Genomic DNA, 19,819 nt, shown 5'->3' on the forward strand with positions numbered 1-19,819 from the left:
TATTTAGAGATACGGTCACAAGCTTAATTTAACAAAAACTGTATGTCAGCAATGTGCTGTAACGGTCTATCTCAATGCAGGGACCTTGCTCGTCTTCAGTGATCCAGGAGTTCAGCTACCTGCTATTAAAAACTGGCACAGTGATCCTGAAAGCCCAGATTGACAAGAAGGGTTACACACCAGGCCAGATTATTCATCTGTCAGCTACCGTCCACAATAAATCTGAGAGGAGTACAGGCAACATAAATGCCTCCCTGATGCAGGTAAAGCCTTTTGTAATTTCATCAAATACTCTCTCACCACATTTTCACCCATCAGTGCAGTTAATTTATTTGTGCTTGCAACGAAACAAGTTAGTGGAGTATAATCTGATTTCAGTAGTGTTAGCAGAGTAGAGATGAAATTCTATTAAAAAAAATTTAATATTATCACAGCCAGAATGATCACAATTATTATTATTATCATGGTATTGGTAAAGGAAATGTAAGCAAACTAAATCACAAATACATACTCTGAAAAAGTTGATTATTTTGAAAACATAAAATACAAACTCATTAGCCCTGTGTATTTTTTGACATCAGTATTTCAATAAAGCCAGTTCAAAAAGTAAAATGTTTTTTTTTTTTTCAATTTTGCAAGACCCCACAAAATTTGCTCAAGATGACTACTTTGACAGTCATATCGTCAATGGCGGTGGAACTCTATTAAAACATTAATTAATTCGAGGCTAGTAGTCTATTAAAACGTATTTGACACAATAAACAATGTTTTGCAATACAATTAGATTGGTTGACGAATAGACAATTCAACAAAATTCAATCCAATTTTCTAATTTTCCATCAGGCTCCTACAGTACAGATTGTCAATTTGAAAAAGTGCAAATATGTGACTATGATTTCAAGCTGAATGTTGAGGTGACAATTCATACAAGGATCTAACTTGGTTGGCTATATTCAAGCTTCTGATAAGACCTTTAGTCAACGAGGGAGAAGTTAAGGAGAAGCAGTTGAACCTTTCTCAATTAATCCAATGTCCAGCCAATCAAGTTATGTGACTCTGGCACGAGAAGTTTACCATAAACGTATACACAGAAAGCCACCTTGCCCATATCAGAAACCACCTTTGCGTCCGGTGCCGTAAGTCCTCGCTGGCTTGGACCAGCTGCCTCCTTTCTAGATAGGTCGCTAACTAGCTGCCTATCTAGCGAGCTGGCTGGCTAGCCAGCTAGCTCTTTGCCATGAACAACCGTGCAGCTCCTTGGGCTCGGCTATCGGACGCCTCCTTCTGCGGTGATCATCATATCGATGGAGGGCTTCAGCTATTTGCATCTGTGATCCATGATCAACTCCAAGAACGAACCAAGACTGCGCACTTGCACACAGAATCTACGCGCAGTAGGTCAAAATGGCGTCGGCCATAAACATCCATTTTCTATCCCGCTTATCCTCACTAGGATTGCTGGCGCTAATCTCAGCTGACTCCGGGCGAGAGGCGGGGTACACCCTCAACTGGTTGCCAGCCAATCGCAGAGCACATGTAGACAAACAATCATTCACACTCACATGCCCTCCTATGGCCAATTTAGAGTAGTCGGTTAACCGAGCAGGCATGTTTTTGGAATGTGGCATACCCGGAGAAAACCCACACAGGCACGAGGAGAACATGTAAAATCCACACAGGCAAGGGGGGATGTGAATCCAAATCCTCAGAACTGTGCTAACCAGTCATCCGCCGTGCCGCCCACTAAAAATCATGAAATATATTTTGTGTTTTTTGAATAAATGCGGTCGGGCAGCAGTTGCAGCTCTTGTCAGAATAAGTAGTATGATATTCCAAGACTCATTCTGATTTGATAAGAAAATTCTGATTCGATGATCGCTTTTTCAGGCCCGCTCGAATTCCAAATTCCGATCACCACCGATTCGTGCACCGCCCTCGTTGTTATGCAATGACTTAACAATATGTGTGTGAATTACTGTGTCCTTTTGTTTCAGAGAGTAACCTATCAGACAAAAAGACCCATCCATGACGTGAGGGCCATTGCAGAGTTGGAAGGAGGTCGAGTTAAGGCCAGCAAGGAGATTGAGTGGAAGGAGCAGATCATTGTTCCTCCTCTTCCTCAGTCGGCCCTTGTTGGCTGTGACCTTATAAAGGTTGAATACCTCGTTAAAGTAAGAAAAAAATTTTGACTTCACCCCCCCGCCCCCCCCCCCCCCCCCCAACCGACGGCACCGTACAAAACGTTTTTGCAACGTTGTTGCAAAACCTTGTTTAAAATCATATGAACAATCTCAAATGTCATAAATATTAAGGCCATTTCAACAATATTATGAATCAGTGTTTTCATTTACAGTTGCAACTTACAGACCATAGTAGATCTATAAACTGTACCTTTTTATAAAACCAATGAATTAGAAATCATTTTAAAATTTCACACATTTCCACATCCGTCTCTAAATCGTGAAAAGCTTAACTGACTCATCACACCTTACAAACTAAAGTGGGAACTTTTCCTCATGAAAGTCCCATTATCCCCGTGCCTTGTAAATGTATACAGGCAGATTGACAGAGTGAAACTAAAAAATGAAGACAAAATAAATCTATGAGCTATGTCTATTAAGGTCATACATATCCAGAGTAAGTGCAAAATAGAAAGTTGAATTACATGCTTATTTAATAGTCACCCAGTAGCTTGCCATAAAAAGCTGAAAACACAAACACTGAATCTGTATCTTTTTCTTCTTTTCCTTTCGGCTTGTCCCGTCTCCTGCATCCTCCTCTCTTAACACCAACTGCCCTCATGTCTTCCCTCACGACATCCATCAACCTTCTCTTTGGTCTTCCTCGAGCTCTCTTGCCTAGCAGCTCCATCCTCATCATTCTTCTACCAATGTACCGTATTTTCCGCACTATAAGGCGCACTTAAACGCCTTTAATTTTCTCAAAAATCGATGGTGCGCCTTTTAACCCGGTGCGCCTTATGTGTGCACTGAGTTCCAAAACCTGTAGAAATGTTGTTGAGCGATTTTGGTAAGCACTCCGCTTGATTGACTGTCGGACCATTTCCCGCCGACATAGGGACGTAATATGTACACTACGTACGCTGGCAGCAATAAACCAGTTAGAGAACGTTACGTAAAGCTATGTACGGTACGTACGCTTACCTCCGCCACGCCTCCGGTAGGTATATTGTGCTACCGGTATGCTGCAAAACATTTGTTTGGCTAAGGATCCCCGAAGATTGCATCAGCGAAGAGACATGCTTATGAGGCACAATTCAAACTACAGGCTATCAGTTACGCGGCGTGGGAGCGATGGATGAGACTGCGAACACACCTTTACCAAGACTGGGAGGCAGCGCCGGGCGAGTTACACCACCGTATGTGAATGGATTGTGGATGCCTGGGCTAAGGTATCGGCGTTGACTGTAGTCAACGCGAAAGCCGGCATCATTGCTGAACAGCCACCCGGCAACGAGACTGACTCAGACGAGTACGAGAGGGAACCCGGTATGTTTGATGGCGAAATTGTCCAGCTGTTCAATTCAGATACAGAAGATGAGGACCTCGATGGATTTGTGACAAAAGATTGATTTAAAAAAAATAATAATAATGTGAGCGTTCCGTTACCTTGTTTTAGCATGCACAGAATAATACGGTGCGCCTTATGTATGGCTTAAGTACAGAAATAGACCCCGTAATTGAGACTGCGCCTTACAATCCTTGAGAACCTCAACATCTTCATTTCCGCCACCTCCAGCTCTGCTTCCTGTTGTCTCTTCAGTGCCACTATCTCTAATCCGTACATCATGGCTGGCCTCACCACTGTTTTATAGTAATTCTATTAGTATAAAAAAGTTCCATCGTTTTTGTAAAGTCTATCACCATCTGTCCCTCCAAGTTCCTTTCCTGGATGCCATACTTACCCATTACTTCTGCATCACCCCTGTTTGCTTCACCATCATGTCCATCTCTGTCTGGGATGCTCAGAACTACTTCGTCTAGCTCCTTTCAGAATTTCTCTTTCACCTCTAGGTCAGATCCTACCTGTGGGGCAATAAAGGTGAGTACACCCCAAAGTGAAATAGTCCAAATAAGGCCCAATTAGCCATTTTCCTTCCCTGGTGTCATGTGACTCATTACTGTTGCAAGTTTTCACGTGAGAATTGGGAGCAGGGGTGTTAAATTTGCCGTTATCAGTCTCACACTCTCTCATACTGGTCACAGGAAGTTCACTATGGCACCTCAATTGAGAGAACCTTCTGAGGATCTTGGGGGGGGGGGGGGGGGGGGAAATAATTTTTTCTTTACATAAAGATGACTTAGGCCAAACCTGTGCAAGGTACAGCCTGGGGGCCGCACCCTGCCTGTCCACAGTCTCTTGCAGTGTTCATGAAGGCAAAATAAAATGTAAACCAAATTATGTGGTGCTTTTAATTTGATGTGCCCGCATGTGGACAGTACAAGCGAGCAAGAGCTACGACTTATGTCTGCAATATTGGAGACGTTTTTGCTATGTTTAGGGACTTTTTCGACCCCTCTTGCAACTGAGAAGAATTGAGATTGGAATATGGTTACGTAAATTCTGCCTATTTAAACCTTTCATCTCTGTTTAATCAGGTCAGCCTGAAGTCTCCAAATGTCCTCTTGACGTTACCCCTCCACATAGGGAATGTTTCTTTGGACAACAAGTTTCAACGTCGTCTGTCTTCTAACCTTGTTGAGGATTCAACATCTACCTCAGCTTCTGCCAACGCATCGTTTTCACCTTCTCTTGCCCCAAAACCTGCTCCTCGTCCTGCTCCTCGGTCCAGACTTTCAGATGCCAATACTCCAAGTGCTCCACCGCCTGAATGCCACCAAGGAGCTGAGGGTGGTACACCTATGAATGGCAGCCTTACCAACAAGCGGCACTCCCAACATGTGTCGCCAAGTGGATTTAGTTATGCTCCTGGCCTCTCTTTCTCTAACAGCCATCAGAATCGGTCAAGCACAAATCCTGAAGGAACTCCAGGCAGTGGTTCCACAAGGGCCCCAGCTCCTCCTTCCAGTTTGAACACTGCTAGCCCAGTGTTAACGCCAATTAGCCTTCCTCCAGACTACGAGAGCTCAGCATACCCACAAGGTTAGTTGTCATGTGTTCTTTCAGGCTGTTCTCACAGGTATAGACTCTGGTAACTCGAGTGATTGTATGAATTTAAGACCTCAGGGTTGGAGGTTCAAATACCACTGCGGACCAAAAATTAACATTGAGCCTGCAGAGATAATATTCTTCTTTTTTGACACTATTTGAGGATGATTTTTTTTTTCTCGCTGTTTCATTAGTTAACAAGGTGCCCCAATAGCCTAATGCTACGAATAAACAAAAAACAAAGCTTTTGATGTTTTTACTAGTTAGTTTGGAGGTCTAGATATGTCATTTTTATCAAAACAATAAAAAAAATTTTTTTTTTTTTAAAGAGCTATTCAGTCAGACAGCTTCCATTCTGACTTTTCTGTTGCATTCTTAATTGTAACCACCATTAATAAATTAATGTCCCAATAGCCTAATGCTTTAGTTAATTCTGTTGTTGTGCTACTGGAACACCTAACTATTACTTATTACCTGGGGGTGGGTGGATGTTGGTAAAACCTATGGACAGGGTTTTTTTTTTTTTTTTTTTTACATTATACACCAAAACCGTTCATCCCAAAAAATGTAAACCAAAAGACATTCAGTAAGTTGCATGGTTATAGGAGGCTGTATTAATTTGCATTGGATACAGATGACAACCACAAACAACCAAGTATTTACAAGCATTTTTTTTTTTATATATCCTGTCCTGACAGTGTAGGTGCCCTGAGAGTGTATCCTGCACTGGCTGCCACAAAAGATTATTTTGATAATTGACTAGTCACTGATTATTTTTGCGGTTAGTTGCATAATATGAGCTTACCGGTATGTAAAGTGCATTTTATCGCACCAGCAAGCAGCTACTCTTTTATAACCATCATTAGCTTTCAGCTTGAAGTGTTTAAGCTATGTGCCAAAGATAAGTAAGATAATTGTACATTCAACTTTTAATAAACTCTGCAGCTTGTACCAGCTTTCCTGACATGTTTATATATGATAGTGCAAATTAAAATGAAGGCGATACTCGGGTCTTGAACTTTTTTAGCTGTAAATTGTTTTGTGTACTTTTAAAAAAGAAACAAACTATGCACAATCATGTACAATTTTAACAAGGGAAGTAGGAATAACCTTTCACAGGTAAGATTTTTTTTTTCCCCCCCCTTTATTTTCAACTGTTCTGTATTAATAGCACATGCTTTGACGTTGACCAAAAAGTAAATGTCCTGAAAGTCGGTTGAGAAATGATCATTATTTTCAATATACGTACACTTTAGGGCTGTGCAATATGCGTATCGCAAAGACATGGAATTAATGAATATGTAGATGGTATTGTATGCTTTGTTGCATGCCTGTGGCATTTATTTGACCAATCAGATGCAACCTTAAATGCGCATTGCCATCCATCCCCCTAGATACTGGTCTCTTATTGGCTAGAATGGACCCATTCGCGTACAGTGAGAATCTCAGCAGCAGCGGGCAGAGAAGAATAGCAGGGAAAAAATAGCAGATGGCGTGAGAGGAGGAAATGAACGGGGACGAAAACAACAAACAACACTTGTCTATACTCTATCACAAGTCTGAAATATGGAGGAATACATATAGCCTGCTTATTTTACCACAATGAAAAAATTATTAGTTTCATTAGATAAAAATATCATTTCTGAACGGGCATGTTAAATATCGCAATAATATCGATGTCTCAATATTCAACACTGACATCGCATATCGAATGTTTTTTTCCAATATCGTGGATCCCGAATGCATTGCCTTTCATGGAAACGTTGCCCCCACCAACGTGGCCGCCACGTACACACGTCGCTTAGTCATTCTACTACAGTGCACTGGCATAGCTAGTCTTCTATTCATGTGTGTAGTTAATGTTACATCAAACACATAACCTGTGTGCAAGTCTAATGAAATCATTGTTAGCCTTAAGATAATGATAATGTTTCCAGCTTTAAACAAGTAGCTCAATAACAACGCTGCTAATGGTAGCCTTCATCAGAAATTGAATCAGCCACAACGTGCTTGCTTTTAGCAGCCCTTGTGTCTCTTTCGTGTCGCCATGAAAGGCAAGTTTGGCATCACAATTTCTCTTTGAGTATTTTTGGTTAAATGCTCAAACCTTTGCACAACATTGCTAACGCCGGTTAGCCATGGTACTGTTTTTTGCTTTATTTGTTTTTTTTTAATTGCACATTACCATTGGACAATTGTGTAGTGTCACCAGAAAGTATTCGCACTCCTTCACGTTTTCCACATTTTGCTATGTTACAGACTTATTCTAAAGCTGATTTGAGTATAGTTGTCTTTAAAAAAAATCTACATAAAATATCCCATAATGAAAAGGTAAAAACGTATTTTTACATTTGTGTAAATTTATAAAAACATTTAAACATTCAAACATAATAGATACACAAGTATTCATAGTCTTTGCTATGATACTCAAACTTAAGCTCAGGTGCATCTTATTTCCACTGATCATCCTTGAGATGCTTCTAAAACTTGAATGGAGTCCACCTGTGGTAAATTCAGTTAATTGAGCATCATTTGGAATGGCACACACCTGTCTATATAAGGTCTCATAGTTGGCAGTGCATATCAGAGCATGAACCAAGCAATAAAGTCTTAAGGAATTGTCTGCAGACCTCAGACTGGATTGTGTCAAGGCACAAATCTGGGGAAGGATACAAAAGAATTTCAGCAGCATTGAAGGTCCCGAAAAGCACTGTGGTCTCAATTATTTGGAAATGGAAGAAGTTTGGAACCACCAGGACCCTTCATAGATCTGGGCATCCGACCAAGGGAAGGGAGGCCCTTGGCCAGAGAGGTGAACAATAAGCCTCTGGTCACTAAAACAGAGCTCCAGTGTTCCCTTGCGGAGATAGGACAACCATCCAGAAGGTCAACCATTGCTAACGCACTCCACCAATCAGGCCTCCATGGTACAGTGGCCAGACTTGTCACTAAAAGGCACATGCCAGCCCGCTTGGAGTTTGGCAAAAGGCACCTTAAGGATTCTCAGACCTGCAGAAACAAAATTCTCTGGCGTGATGAAACCAAAATAGAACGTTTTGGCCTGAATTGCAAGCGTCATATCTGGAGAAGAGGAGGCACTGCTCATCACCTGGCTAACACCATCCCTACTGTGAAGGATGGTTGTGGCAGCATCATGCTGTGGGACTGTTTTTCTGCTGCAGGAACTGGGCAACTAGTCTGCATAGAAGGTAAGATGACAGCTGCCAAATATAGAGAAATTATTCAAGAGAATTTGCTCCTGAGTGCTCTGGAACTCAGATTAGGGCGTCGATTCACTTTCCAACACGACAATGACCCAAAGCACACAGTCAGGATAACAAAGGAGTGGCTTCGGGACCTGCCTGCGAATGTCCTGGAGTGGCCCAGCCAGAGCCCGGACTCGAATCCAATCGAACATCTCTGGAAAGACCTAAAAATAGCTGTCCACCGACACTGCCCATCCAACCTGACTGACCTTGAGAGGATCTGCAGAGAAGAATGGGAGAAAATGCGGCAAAACAGGTGTGCCAAGCTCGTAGAGATACCCAAGTAGACTTGAGGCTGTGATTGGTGCCAAAGGTGCTTCAACAAAATATTAAGTCAAGGGTGTGAATACTTATGTACCTATTATGTTTCCCCTCATGCATCATCTGTACAAATTATGGCTTTTTTGTTGACTTTGATGTGTTTCACCTAAAACAAAGTATTTAACAATTAAGAATAGAGGGCTGATATTTTAGACGGAGAGTTTCAACATATGGAACCATGATGCAATTTCTAAATTTTTAGACATAGGAGCTGCTAATTGACCATACGCAGGAGTCAAAATTTGAATATTTTGGCTCATTGACTCCCATTGTAAATCATATTTTTTTATATACTTTATACCTGATGTGTTATAATGCTTTTCCCCGGGATAATGGCATAAATTCAAGCCTTGCCCTTTGTACTGAAATGAAAAATCATTTGTGGTGTGTTTACACCGATAAGCCACCAGATGACGCTAGAGGTCAGGTCATTATTTTTCTTGCACAGACTTCACACACGGCTACGATTTCACACATTTTATGCCGCAAAAAATATGTTTGAGAGTTGGGATTGTTATAAGAGTTGTATGTTTCTGTACGCGTGTTCAACGGGACCATTCTGAGAACAAGTTTTATTTCCCAAAATACAAAGTATTGATGTGCAGATATGAATATTTTCTGTGTGCGTGTGAAAGTCAACATTCCTGGCCTAAGCTCTTCTGCAAATTCAAGTGTTATTTGAAATCCTGCGCTTCAATTTGTCTGTATTCGTGCCTGCGTGTGCACATGCGTGTGTTTGTGTGCATGCCTGGATCAAAGGAGGGTCTGTCCCAAATTCAAAAATTGTTGTTGATAATGTTTGATAATCCGCTAAAGCCCACAGTCATCTCTTTTGCTGGTGCATCTTCTCCTGCCACATTTTGTCCTTCCACTAGACTTTGCATTGATATGCTTGGACACAGCACTCTGCGAACAGCCAGCCTCCTTAGCTATGAACTTTTGTGGCTTAACCATCCTATGGAGGGTATCAATGATGGTCTTCTGGCCAGTTGTCAAGTCGGCAGTCTTCCCCATATTGAACCCAACTGAGACAATTGAACCAAACTGAAGCAATTTAATGACAGCTGGGGAAACCTGCGCAGGTGCTTTGAGTTTAGTAGATGATTAGTGTGTGACACCCAGTTTAAAACATTTATGGCCTGCAAGATTTGGGCTGATTTCTTCACAGTATTCTAATTTTTTGAATTCCTGATTTTGTGGTTGTTGTTTTTTTAGCTGGAAGCCCAAATTATGTAAAAAAAAATAAACAAATACGACTGGTTAGAGCGTCAGCCTCACAGTTCTGAGGTGCGGGGTTCAATCCCCGTCCCCGCCTGTGTGGAGTTTGCATGTTCTCCCCGTGCCTGCGTGGGTTTTCTCCGGGCACTCCGGTTTCCTCCCACATCCCAAAAACATGCATGAATTGGAGACTCTAAATTGCCCGTAGGCATGACTGTGAGTGCGAATGGTTGTTTGTTCCTATGTGCCCTGCGATTGGCTGGCAACCAGTTCAGGGTGTACCCCGCCTCCTGCCCGATGACAGCTGGGATAGGCTCCAGCACGCCCGCGACCCTAGTGAGGAGAAGCGGCTCAGAAAATGGATGGATGGATGGATGGGTTTAACTTGTTTGCGCTGAATCTATAATCTATGAAAATTTTAACTTTGAATGGAATTATGGAAATAAATGAACTTTTCCATGATATTCTATTTTTTTTGAAAGGGTCTGTATTTATGTAGGGCATATTTAGAGTTCTGGTCATAACACAATACCGCTTTTATTGTCCATAAAGGGCACCAAAAAAAATAAAATAACTATATCTGTGGATAAGTCTGATGCCACTGCACATTTTGAGGGGTTAAAAGTCCATCCATCCATCCATCCATCGATTTTCTACCACTTATCTGGGTCGGGTCACGGGGGCAGTAGCTTTAGCAGGGACGCCTAGACTTCCCTCTCCCCAGCCACTTCATCCAGCTCTTCCGGGGGGATCCCGAGGCGTTCCCAGGCCAGCCGAAGGATCTAGTCTCTCCAGCGTGTCCTGGGTCGTCCCCGGGGTCTCCTCCCGGTGGGACGTGCCCGGAACACCTCACCGGGGAGGCGTCCGGGAGGCATCCGAATCAAATGCCCCAGCCACCTCATCTGGCTCCTCTCGATGTGGAGGAGCAGCGGCTCGACTCTGAGATCTTCCCGGATGACCGAGCTTCTCACCCTATCTCTAAGGGAGAGCCCGGACACCCTGCGGAGGAAACTCATTATCCGGGATCTTGTTCTTTCGGTCACGACCCACAGCTCGTGACCATAGGTGAGGGTAGGAACATAGATCGACAGCTAAATCAAGAACTTCGCCTTTTGGCTTAGCTCCTTCTTTACCACAACGGATCGATACAAAGTCCGCATCACTGCAGATGCTGCACCGATCCGCCTGTCGATCTCCCGTTCCATTCTTCCCTCACTCGTGAACAAGACCCCAAGATACTTGAACTCCTCCACTTGGGGCAGGAATTCATCCCCGACCTGGAGAGGGCACGCCACCCTTTTCCGACTGAGGACCATGGTCTCAGATTTGGGGGTGCTGATTCTCATCCCAGCCGCTTCACACTCGGCTGCGAACTGCTCCAGTGAGAGTTGGAGGTCACGGCTTGATGAAGCGAACAGAACCACATCATCTGCAAAAAGCAGAGATGCAATACTGAGGCCACCAAACCGGACCCCCTCTACGCCTCGGCTGCACCTTGAAATTCTGTCCATAAAAATTAGGAACAGAATCGGTGACAAAGGGCAGCCTTGGCGGAGTCCAACCCTCACCGGGAACGAGTCCGACTTACTGCCGGATATGCGGACCAAACTCTGACTCCGGTCGTACAGGGACCGAACAGCCCGTATCAGGGGGTTCGGTACCCCATACTCCCGAAGCACCCCCCACAGGACCCCCCGAGGGACACGGTCGAACGCCTTCTCCAAGTCCACAAAACACATGTAGACTGGTTGGGCGAACTCCCATGCACCATCGATGACCCTGCCGTGGGTGGAGAGCTGGTCCACTGTTCCACAGCCAGGACGAAAACCACACTGTTCCTCCTGGATCTGAGATTCGACTTCCCGACGGACCCTCCTCTCCAATGAAAGCCTCTCCAAGGCTACAATGAAATCTCAAGACGATCAATTAATTGTGGTGCTTCCTGGTCTCAGAAAGCTTGGTCTCAGACATATGGCATGTGGGTAGTCCAGATCTTAGCTCCAAACGCCACTGTTTACATATACTGTCGATCAAGGAATGAGGATGACAGAGGAGCGAGGCAGGGGGAGGTAGGAATGATTGGGGGAAATGAGACAATCGTTCCTCGATGACATCATTTCACGGAGACATCTACTGAAGATGACATCACGTTGACGTGTCACAAATGAACCGTTTGTGTTGCTAAATAATTACTATCAGGACAAACTAATTAACTGCCTATGTGATTTTGTTTTCCAGAGGCTCCGCCTTCCTACGATGAAAGTTGTAACACATAAACGGAGTGGAGGAACAGGAAACATACGAGCGTGACAACATCAAATGGTGGACGGCGCGGCAATTCCTGCTTAGAAATGAATCGGATTTGTTTTCTTGAAGAAAATGTCGTATTTTGAATGTAATTTGCAGGTTGATTGTTTCTCCTAATAAATATATTTTAAATTAGAACAGGTCATTATAATGCAGTTTTAAATTGGAATATTAAAAGTGAAATGGTTTTGTGTACCGTTGGTGTCAAGAGTTGACCTTTTCAATGTCTTGATCTGACTTTTAATTACCGTATTGTATTCTTCCGGATAGAGGAAGGCAATATCTCGATACCCAACTGTAATTTTTCTCAAGTCATAAATGCTCTGTGTAGAAAAGCTGATTCGTAGCTGAGCCATAATGTGTAATCATTAATCACCACGTTAAGTAACACAAAATTGTTTTCATTTTGAATTGCACTAACCCAATAAAACATTCTTCCACAAACTTTCTGTTGAATATTTCTTGCACGTATTTTTCCACAGAAATCGGTTATGCTCCCATTAACATAGAATTGGGTTGATCTATGACTGTTTTGCAATGTTAAATATTGAATATTGAAGCATCTCCTGGTGTAGCAGCAGTTGCAGTGTGGTCATCGTGCACTGTAAAATTTAATATTTTGACACTACTAAAAAACAGTAGGAAACCCCTTGCTTCAAAATTCAGATACACACACACACACACACCACATCCCAAAAATAAGCGTTTACATTACTTAAGTATTAGCAAACCTTAGAACGTGTGAAGTGGATGAAACAAAGATAATCAAATATTGAAGGGAACACCATAAGCTTGATTTTGCAAAGAATGTACTCCACCTATTTGCATGGCAAAATTAAAAACAACAAGTCCAAATCCATCTTTGCCACTGAACGTGCTATCCGGGCCAGCTGGCAGGAGCCCCTGGTTCTGTGTGCATACCAGAAAGTCCACCAGGACTACCTCATCAGTCCAGTCCTCATGTTTGGATGAGAGCAATGCGTGTTTACACTTGCGCACCAAACCAGCACCCATTTTTATTATGTATTTACATTTCATCATGTTTTCATTCAAAATTAGGAAAAGTAATCGAAATCAAATGGAATTATATTAGTTATATTACTTTTTTTTATATTACTTTGAAAAGTGAAATAGTTTAACATTGCACCTTGTAATCGTAACCAACTACATTTTAAAGTAATTTTTTTTTCACCAGCGCCTACATGGGCACACATGGAGATGCACACCGTCAATGCTGGTTTCATTTTTTTGTAATTTGATCTCAAATTTCACATACTTGATATCATTTCGCTCCTGTGAAGAGCGCTTAAGAAGATGGATTCCTTTCCTTTGGCCATGACTACCGTGCAGTTTTGGTGTCCCTCGACCTTGCTAAATCAATCATGACACACACCTGATATTATTCGGTGTGTGTCTATTTGCATATAAAGCCGCAAAATATATATATATATATATATTAAAAAAAAGAAAAAAACTGTCACGTGCTTCTATTGCGGGCGGGAGCGGAAATGCACTTCCGCCTTCCTGCCTGAACTCCAGCCCGGTTGTATTTATTCGAAACCGTTCCCACTTTGCTCCTTTGACGAGAAGAGTGCGGTGACTTCTCCGAATGCCCATTATTTTTTTTTAAACAAAAAAAACTCTTCAAAGTTGTTTTTAGCACAATATGCGACAGTTGAAGGTATTTCCGGTCGCAGATGTTTCGAGCGAGTGAGTCGCGGTGCAACTTTCCGAACGGTTCAATTCACGAACATCCGTTTTGATCAATACTTGACTTGAAAATTGTGTATAGTTATAGTTAGTTTTTTAATGACCCATCAGTTTGAGTTTCTTTGGGAGACTCATGGACCACAACGGAGCCGAGGACCGTCCCAGGCCAGACGGGGCACCCTTTAATAATTTTGGCACGGCGGTCGGGAACAGGCTCAAGCATCACGACAGGTCAATAGTAAAAGCCACTCCGTTTCACATCGTCAGTGATGTCGGATTTAACCGCAGCAGCGCACGACCTGGTAGCTCTTCGGTAAAAAGATTGGCATCTCCCGGCAGCCTGCTACTAGGCACATCGGGACAACTGCATGCTCAACTTATTCAGAAGGAAGTGACTGATGCAGCGTCGGTGGGAACCTCAGACGCCCCAACATCCAGAACAACCATTGATCAAGCCAGATCAATTGAAGAAACTCGTACAAGTACACGTGGGGATGAGGTAAGAACCTACGAATGTGCTTTCATGGAAAGTATCAATGTTCTCATAAGAATGTGTTCTGGGATACTGGTCAACCACTGATCTGTTTATTTCACTTGTCCCCCCTGCAAGAGAGTACAATAATATGTTCCAGTCTCGTGATAATCTGGTCCAGTAACTGTTATACGTGTATAAATGAACTGCGGCAAAATAATAGTAGATGCAATACAGCAACAAAAATATTACTTGCCTTGTTCACTCTGTTTTCTTCCTAGGCATAGCAAACTAGGAAGAGTGGAGAGGGGATGCCTGAGCATGAGTCAATTTCACTTATTGTAGTTTTTGACATTATTAATTGTCATACAAGTGTAAAAATAAGTGAACCACTGTCGAGTAACACTGCTGCTTTGCTAGAATGGGGGACATTTGAAAAAAAAAAACAACCTTTTAACTCATTCCCTGCCAATGTCGTCCAAAGACGTCATTCAGAGTCCATCAATTCACTTATTGTAGTTTTTGACATTCTTGTCATACAATTGTAAAAATAAGTGAACCACTGTCGAGTAACACTGCCGCTTTGCTAGAATGGGGGACATTTGAAAAAAAAAAACTTTTTAACTCATTCCCTGCCAATGTCGTCCAAAGACGTCATTCAGAGTCCATCTATTCCCTGCCAATGCCATCTAAAGATTTCAATGGCGTTTGTTTTAACGGGGATGGTCTTGTGCAGTTTGTGTGTGATCGTCAAGTCTCTGGATAACTGCAATGAGGATTGGCGCCCTGTAGAGGGCAACAATGCGTTGAGACAATGAGAAGAGGCAAACATAATGGCAGAAAAGAGAGAAGACAAACTGAAACAAATCTAAAAAAATAAATTAAAAAAAAGCTTTCGGTACTAGAAATTTATTGCGCCGAGGCAAGAAAAATATTCCTGCGACCAACAGGAGTGACGCCTTAGATCATGTGGGGGAATAAACGATGACGCTCCGAGCCGATCGCTTTGTTGCAAAGCTATCTCGCAAAATGCCAGGCTATATGGCGACATCCTCCCGGCCGCTCGCCAGCTGATCGTCTCCCGACCAGGATTTGAGTAAATGGGATCCGGAATCGTCATGAGTGAACTCCGTCTGGATAGCCAGCCGAGCTTCATCACGAGCTTCCCCCGACGAAGACGAAGGTAACTTGTTTCCAGCTCACGTTGGCTGCATTTAGCGAGCAAACACGCTCCTTCAACCCTTGTTACATAAAAACACAATTTAGTCCCACTAGTTCACATTATAATGCTAATGCAATCCTAATGCTAATTTTCGGCCGATACCGATCACACCAATCAGATCGGTGTAAATTCGATTCGCTAGTAATGGTATGTATTTTTTTAAAACTTACAGATTATGCATCCAGCAGACCTTCGACTCCCATTCCAGTACGTAGTGCAACCAAAAAAGGTAATTGACAGCTTTTTTTACCCCCTCCACGTCCCACGACAGCAATTTCACCAATGTGTTTTTATAGTAATATAGGTATATTTCTAAACTGCACAGGTTGTGCTTCAAGCAGAAGTAGACTGGTTTCAAGGAGAATGACAACCACACAAGATCCCATTTACTGCGACCAAAGATATATATATGTGCTTGTAAATAAATATTTCTGTCAAAAGTACTTTCTCAGTGTTGTTTTATGTTCAGATGTTTGAGATTGTTGAGAAGAAAAAACATATTGGTGTCAAAAGTCGTTCTTCTGCTTGATGTGTTTGCGTTCACAAAAATGCTGTTTTCTCAGTTTTTCCCTCCCTGTCAGAACGGGTATTTGAGAGAAATTTTTTTCCCCTGTATATTCATGATGTAATGTGTTAAGTTTCAGTGATTATTTCGTATTTAGCATCTTTATACTCTATTTCATATAAGCCCCTTTAAGAAATTATTAGTATAATTGCATTCATGACATTAAAATATTTACTTAGCGCTGATATTTCAACAGTGCACAATACAATCTTTTTTTAGTTATGTAAAAGCATTGATCCCCAAACTTTTCAGCGTCACTGACATTTTTGGTTGTTTATACCACAGAGATAAATAACCACGGTATATACTGTACAATATCTATGATTTACACACACCAACCGTATGCAGTATTCCGACAAGCGTTATGACAGTAAGGACACAGTGCCGTAAAGTGTCATGGTGTTGGTAAACGTCTTACTTCTATGATGGGTCAGAATCAAAATCAGAATCATCTTTATTTGCCAAGTATGTCCAAAAAACACAAGGAATTTGTCTCCGGTAGTTGGAGCCGCTCGAGTACGACAACAGACAGTCAATTAACAGAGAACACTTTGGAGACAGAAATACATTGACAAGAAGAAAAAAACAGTCACTGAGCAATAAAGGGTTAATAGTTATCTGGTAATGCCGGTAAAAAAAATTTTTGGACAATTTTGCAAAAGATGCAGAGTCCTCTAGCACTTAGAGCAGTTCGAATGACTAATATTGCAATAGTCCGGTGCAATGACCATTGTGTAAAGGGCGCCGAGACTTCAAGCGAATAGTGCGATAATCTGGGACAATGTTGATTGTGCAAATGTTGGAGATACTCCTCAGTCAGTGTGCAAATGGAGCAGATGCTACTCTGCCATAAGTGGCCAGTATTGGTCAACAACAGATATGCAAATAGTGCAGCGTGGCGAGACTACTACAGTGAGTGAAGGAGCAACACAAAATTGGCCCCACAGAAATGTGACAACGAACTCAAGTCAGAAAATTGCCAGGATGTTTTAATGGAATTGTAGGTTAGGTGTTTAAGAAGTTGATTGCAAGTGGGAAGAAGCTGTTGGAATGTCTGCTAGTTCTAGTTTGCATTGGTCGGTAGCGTCCACCTGAGTGAAGGAGCCGGAAGAGCTAGTGGCCAGGATGTGGAGGGTCCAAGAGGATTTTGCACGCTCTTGTTTTAGTTAGCAGCGTGCAAGTCCTCAAGGGTGGGTAAAGTGGTACCGACAGTCTTTTCAGCAGTTTTGATTGTCTGTTGCAGTCGCCGTTTGTCCTTTTTTGTAGCAGCACCAAACCAGACTGTGATTCGATGACCGCTGTGTAGAACTGTCTCAGCAGCTCCGGTGGCAGGCCGTGCTTTCTCAGAAGCCGCAGGAAGTACATCCTCTGCTGGGCCTTTTTGAGGACGGAGTTGATCGCCCACTTCAGGTCCTGAGAGACTGTAATTCCCAGTCACTTGAAGGTCTCGACGGTTGACACAAGGCAGCTGGACAACGTGAGGGGCAGCTGTGGCGAAGGATGCCTCCTGAAGTCCACGATCATCTCTACAGTCTTGAGCGTGTTCAGCTCCAGGTTGTGTCGGCTGCACCACAGCTCCAGCCGCTCCACTTCCTGTCGATATGCAGACTCGTCACCGTCCTTGATGAGGCCGATGACAGTGGTGTCATCTGCAAACTTCAGGAGTTTGACAGCCGGGTGCGTCTAAAGCACTAATCTGGTGATGTTGTGTAACGTTTCGATGGCCTTGTTCCGTGCTGGCATTCTGTGGTCCTGCTGCCGCTGATATGAATCTATTAACGCAAGTAGCAATCAGGGTTAGCTAACAGCTTGAGGCTCACCCCGATTCGTTCCCCTTTATCCAGTTAAGCGTATGCTGGTCATGGTTTTTTCTTGCGTCATCACATCCTGTCTTGGACAGGTTGTTTTGGTGATGAGTTTTCCGAACCGAAAATGGCCCAATTGTGCATTTTCGGTGGCCGAAAACCTTCGTTGACTTAGAAATTTGTACATGGGCCCGCGTCGACCGGTCGGTGGTGGCTTGACACATTGGCCCCAGGCCACCGTTAATGTTGAACCATGTTAATTCTTCTGTTCCCATTAGGGGCCGATTGGTATCGGCTGAAAAATATCGGATTTATTCATTTTCTGAATTTTTAATGGTCATAAAATGACACAATAATCCAGAACTAGAAGGATCTTTCCAAATGGCACAGCATTCACTTAGTTTTATATTAAAGAATGTAACATTTCAGTTTTTTTTTTTTTTAGAAGTGTGATATTAAGAGAGTGACACAGTCTATGCGTCTGCACTCTGCGGCACAGGGCTTCGTGGGCGGCGTTTTACACTATATTAGCTCACAGCTGTTGATGCTAATATTAGCTTCTAACTAGCCTGATGGCACACCAAGATGATCTTTGTCAGAAATTTGAATTAGCTAGAACGTGCTTGCCTATTTTAGATGCTCGTGCATGACTGTCGCTTTCCCATGAAAGGCATGTTCTGTCTCGCAGGTTTTGCATCGCATTCCTCTTCACTATTTTTGGTAAAATGCTCACATTTCGAGCTCAATTGCTAACGCCGGTTAGCCGTAGTTTTTCCGGGTACGTCACATGGCTAACCTGGATGACCAAATACTGCACGTGTGTCACCAGAAAGATGCTGATGAGCACCTCTGCGTATGCGTCTCATGGCCATAAGGCAGACAACAGGTGAACATGTCGAGCAGAGAGAGGATTCAATCACTTTTGAGAAAAAAATAAAGCTTAAAAAAACAACAACGACGTTGACTATTAAAATAATTTTCAATGATTTTGATAGTCGACGTAGTCGTACGACTCGTGACTGGTCGGCTAATCTTGGCAGTCCTACTCTGAACGTGTTCAAACCCGTCTACTGTAAATTTGGTCTGTTTAACTTTGTCTCCAAAACATCAAACCTCGGCTGTCCCTCTGAAAAGCGCATGTGTAATGAATTCTATCCAACCCAGTCATGCCTAAAGAGAACTCTCAACATCTTCAATTCCATCACCTCCAGTTCTGCTTCCTGTTGTCTCTTCAGTTCCACTAGCTCTTAAGCCGTACATCATGGGCAGCCTCACCACGGCTTTATAAACATTTCCCTTCATCTTAGCAGAGACTCTTCAATCGCATAACCTTCCCAACACTTTCCTCCACCCATTCCAATCTGCTTGGATGCGTTTCTTCACCTCCTTACCACACTCACCATTGCTCTGGGCCAGGGATAGGCAACTGAAATGCCATTGCGTCATGGCGGTTTAGTTATGCCTCGATCAGACTACAGCATTTTAGCCCCGATATTGGCGCGATTAGCTGTTGCGGGCGATTTCCCAGATCAGGCCTGACATATTATGTCAGGAATGACAAAACTTCTTGTAGTGTGACATAATCCGATAGCCCTACGACGGCAAAATGAAAAGTCCAGCATGTTTTTTGGGATACCTTCCATGTAGTGTGACATCAATGACAACTCTCCGACAGCGCACCTTGACGTCGACCAATAAGGATTGCGTATTGTGACCAGTAGTTATGACTTCCCTCGGAGGGACGCTACAGCTGTGAACCCATATAAATGAAAGATTACCTCATATACTGTAATTACATACAGT

The 19,819-nt window shown here is 42.9% G+C and overlaps 2 protein-coding genes across 2 annotated transcripts in view; both read left to right on the forward strand.

Moving 5' to 3' along the window:
• arrdc1a (arrestin domain containing 1a) overlaps positions 1-12,687 on the forward strand; it is a 28,004-nt gene extending 15,317 nt beyond the window's left edge. The window contains exons 5-8 of the mRNA XM_061765084.1: positions 81-263; positions 1,995-2,171; positions 4,620-5,124; positions 12,174-12,687. Coding sequence (XP_061621068.1) covers positions 81-263; positions 1,995-2,171; positions 4,620-5,124; positions 12,174-12,211 — 903 coding nt within the window. The 3' untranslated portion in view covers positions 12,212-12,687. The remainder of the gene's footprint in view (positions 1-80; positions 264-1,994; positions 2,172-4,619; positions 5,125-12,173) is intronic.
• Positions 12,688-13,748: 1,061 nt separating this feature from the next.
• The window catches only part of LOC133473428 (histone-lysine N-methyltransferase EHMT1-like), a 53,029-nt gene continuing 46,958 nt past the window's right edge, over positions 13,749-19,819 (forward strand). The window contains exon 1 of the mRNA XM_061765080.1: positions 13,749-14,451. Within this exon, the coding sequence (XP_061621064.1) occupies positions 14,086-14,451 (366 nt within the window). The 5' untranslated portion in view covers positions 13,749-14,085. The remainder of the gene's footprint in view (positions 14,452-19,819) is intronic.

The sequence above is a fragment of the Phyllopteryx taeniolatus genome, unplaced genomic scaffold (genome assembly GCF_024500385.1).
Source record: "Phyllopteryx taeniolatus isolate TA_2022b unplaced genomic scaffold, UOR_Ptae_1.2 contig_25, whole genome shotgun sequence".
Taxonomy (NCBI): Eukaryota; Metazoa; Chordata; class Actinopteri; order Syngnathiformes; family Syngnathidae; genus Phyllopteryx; species Phyllopteryx taeniolatus.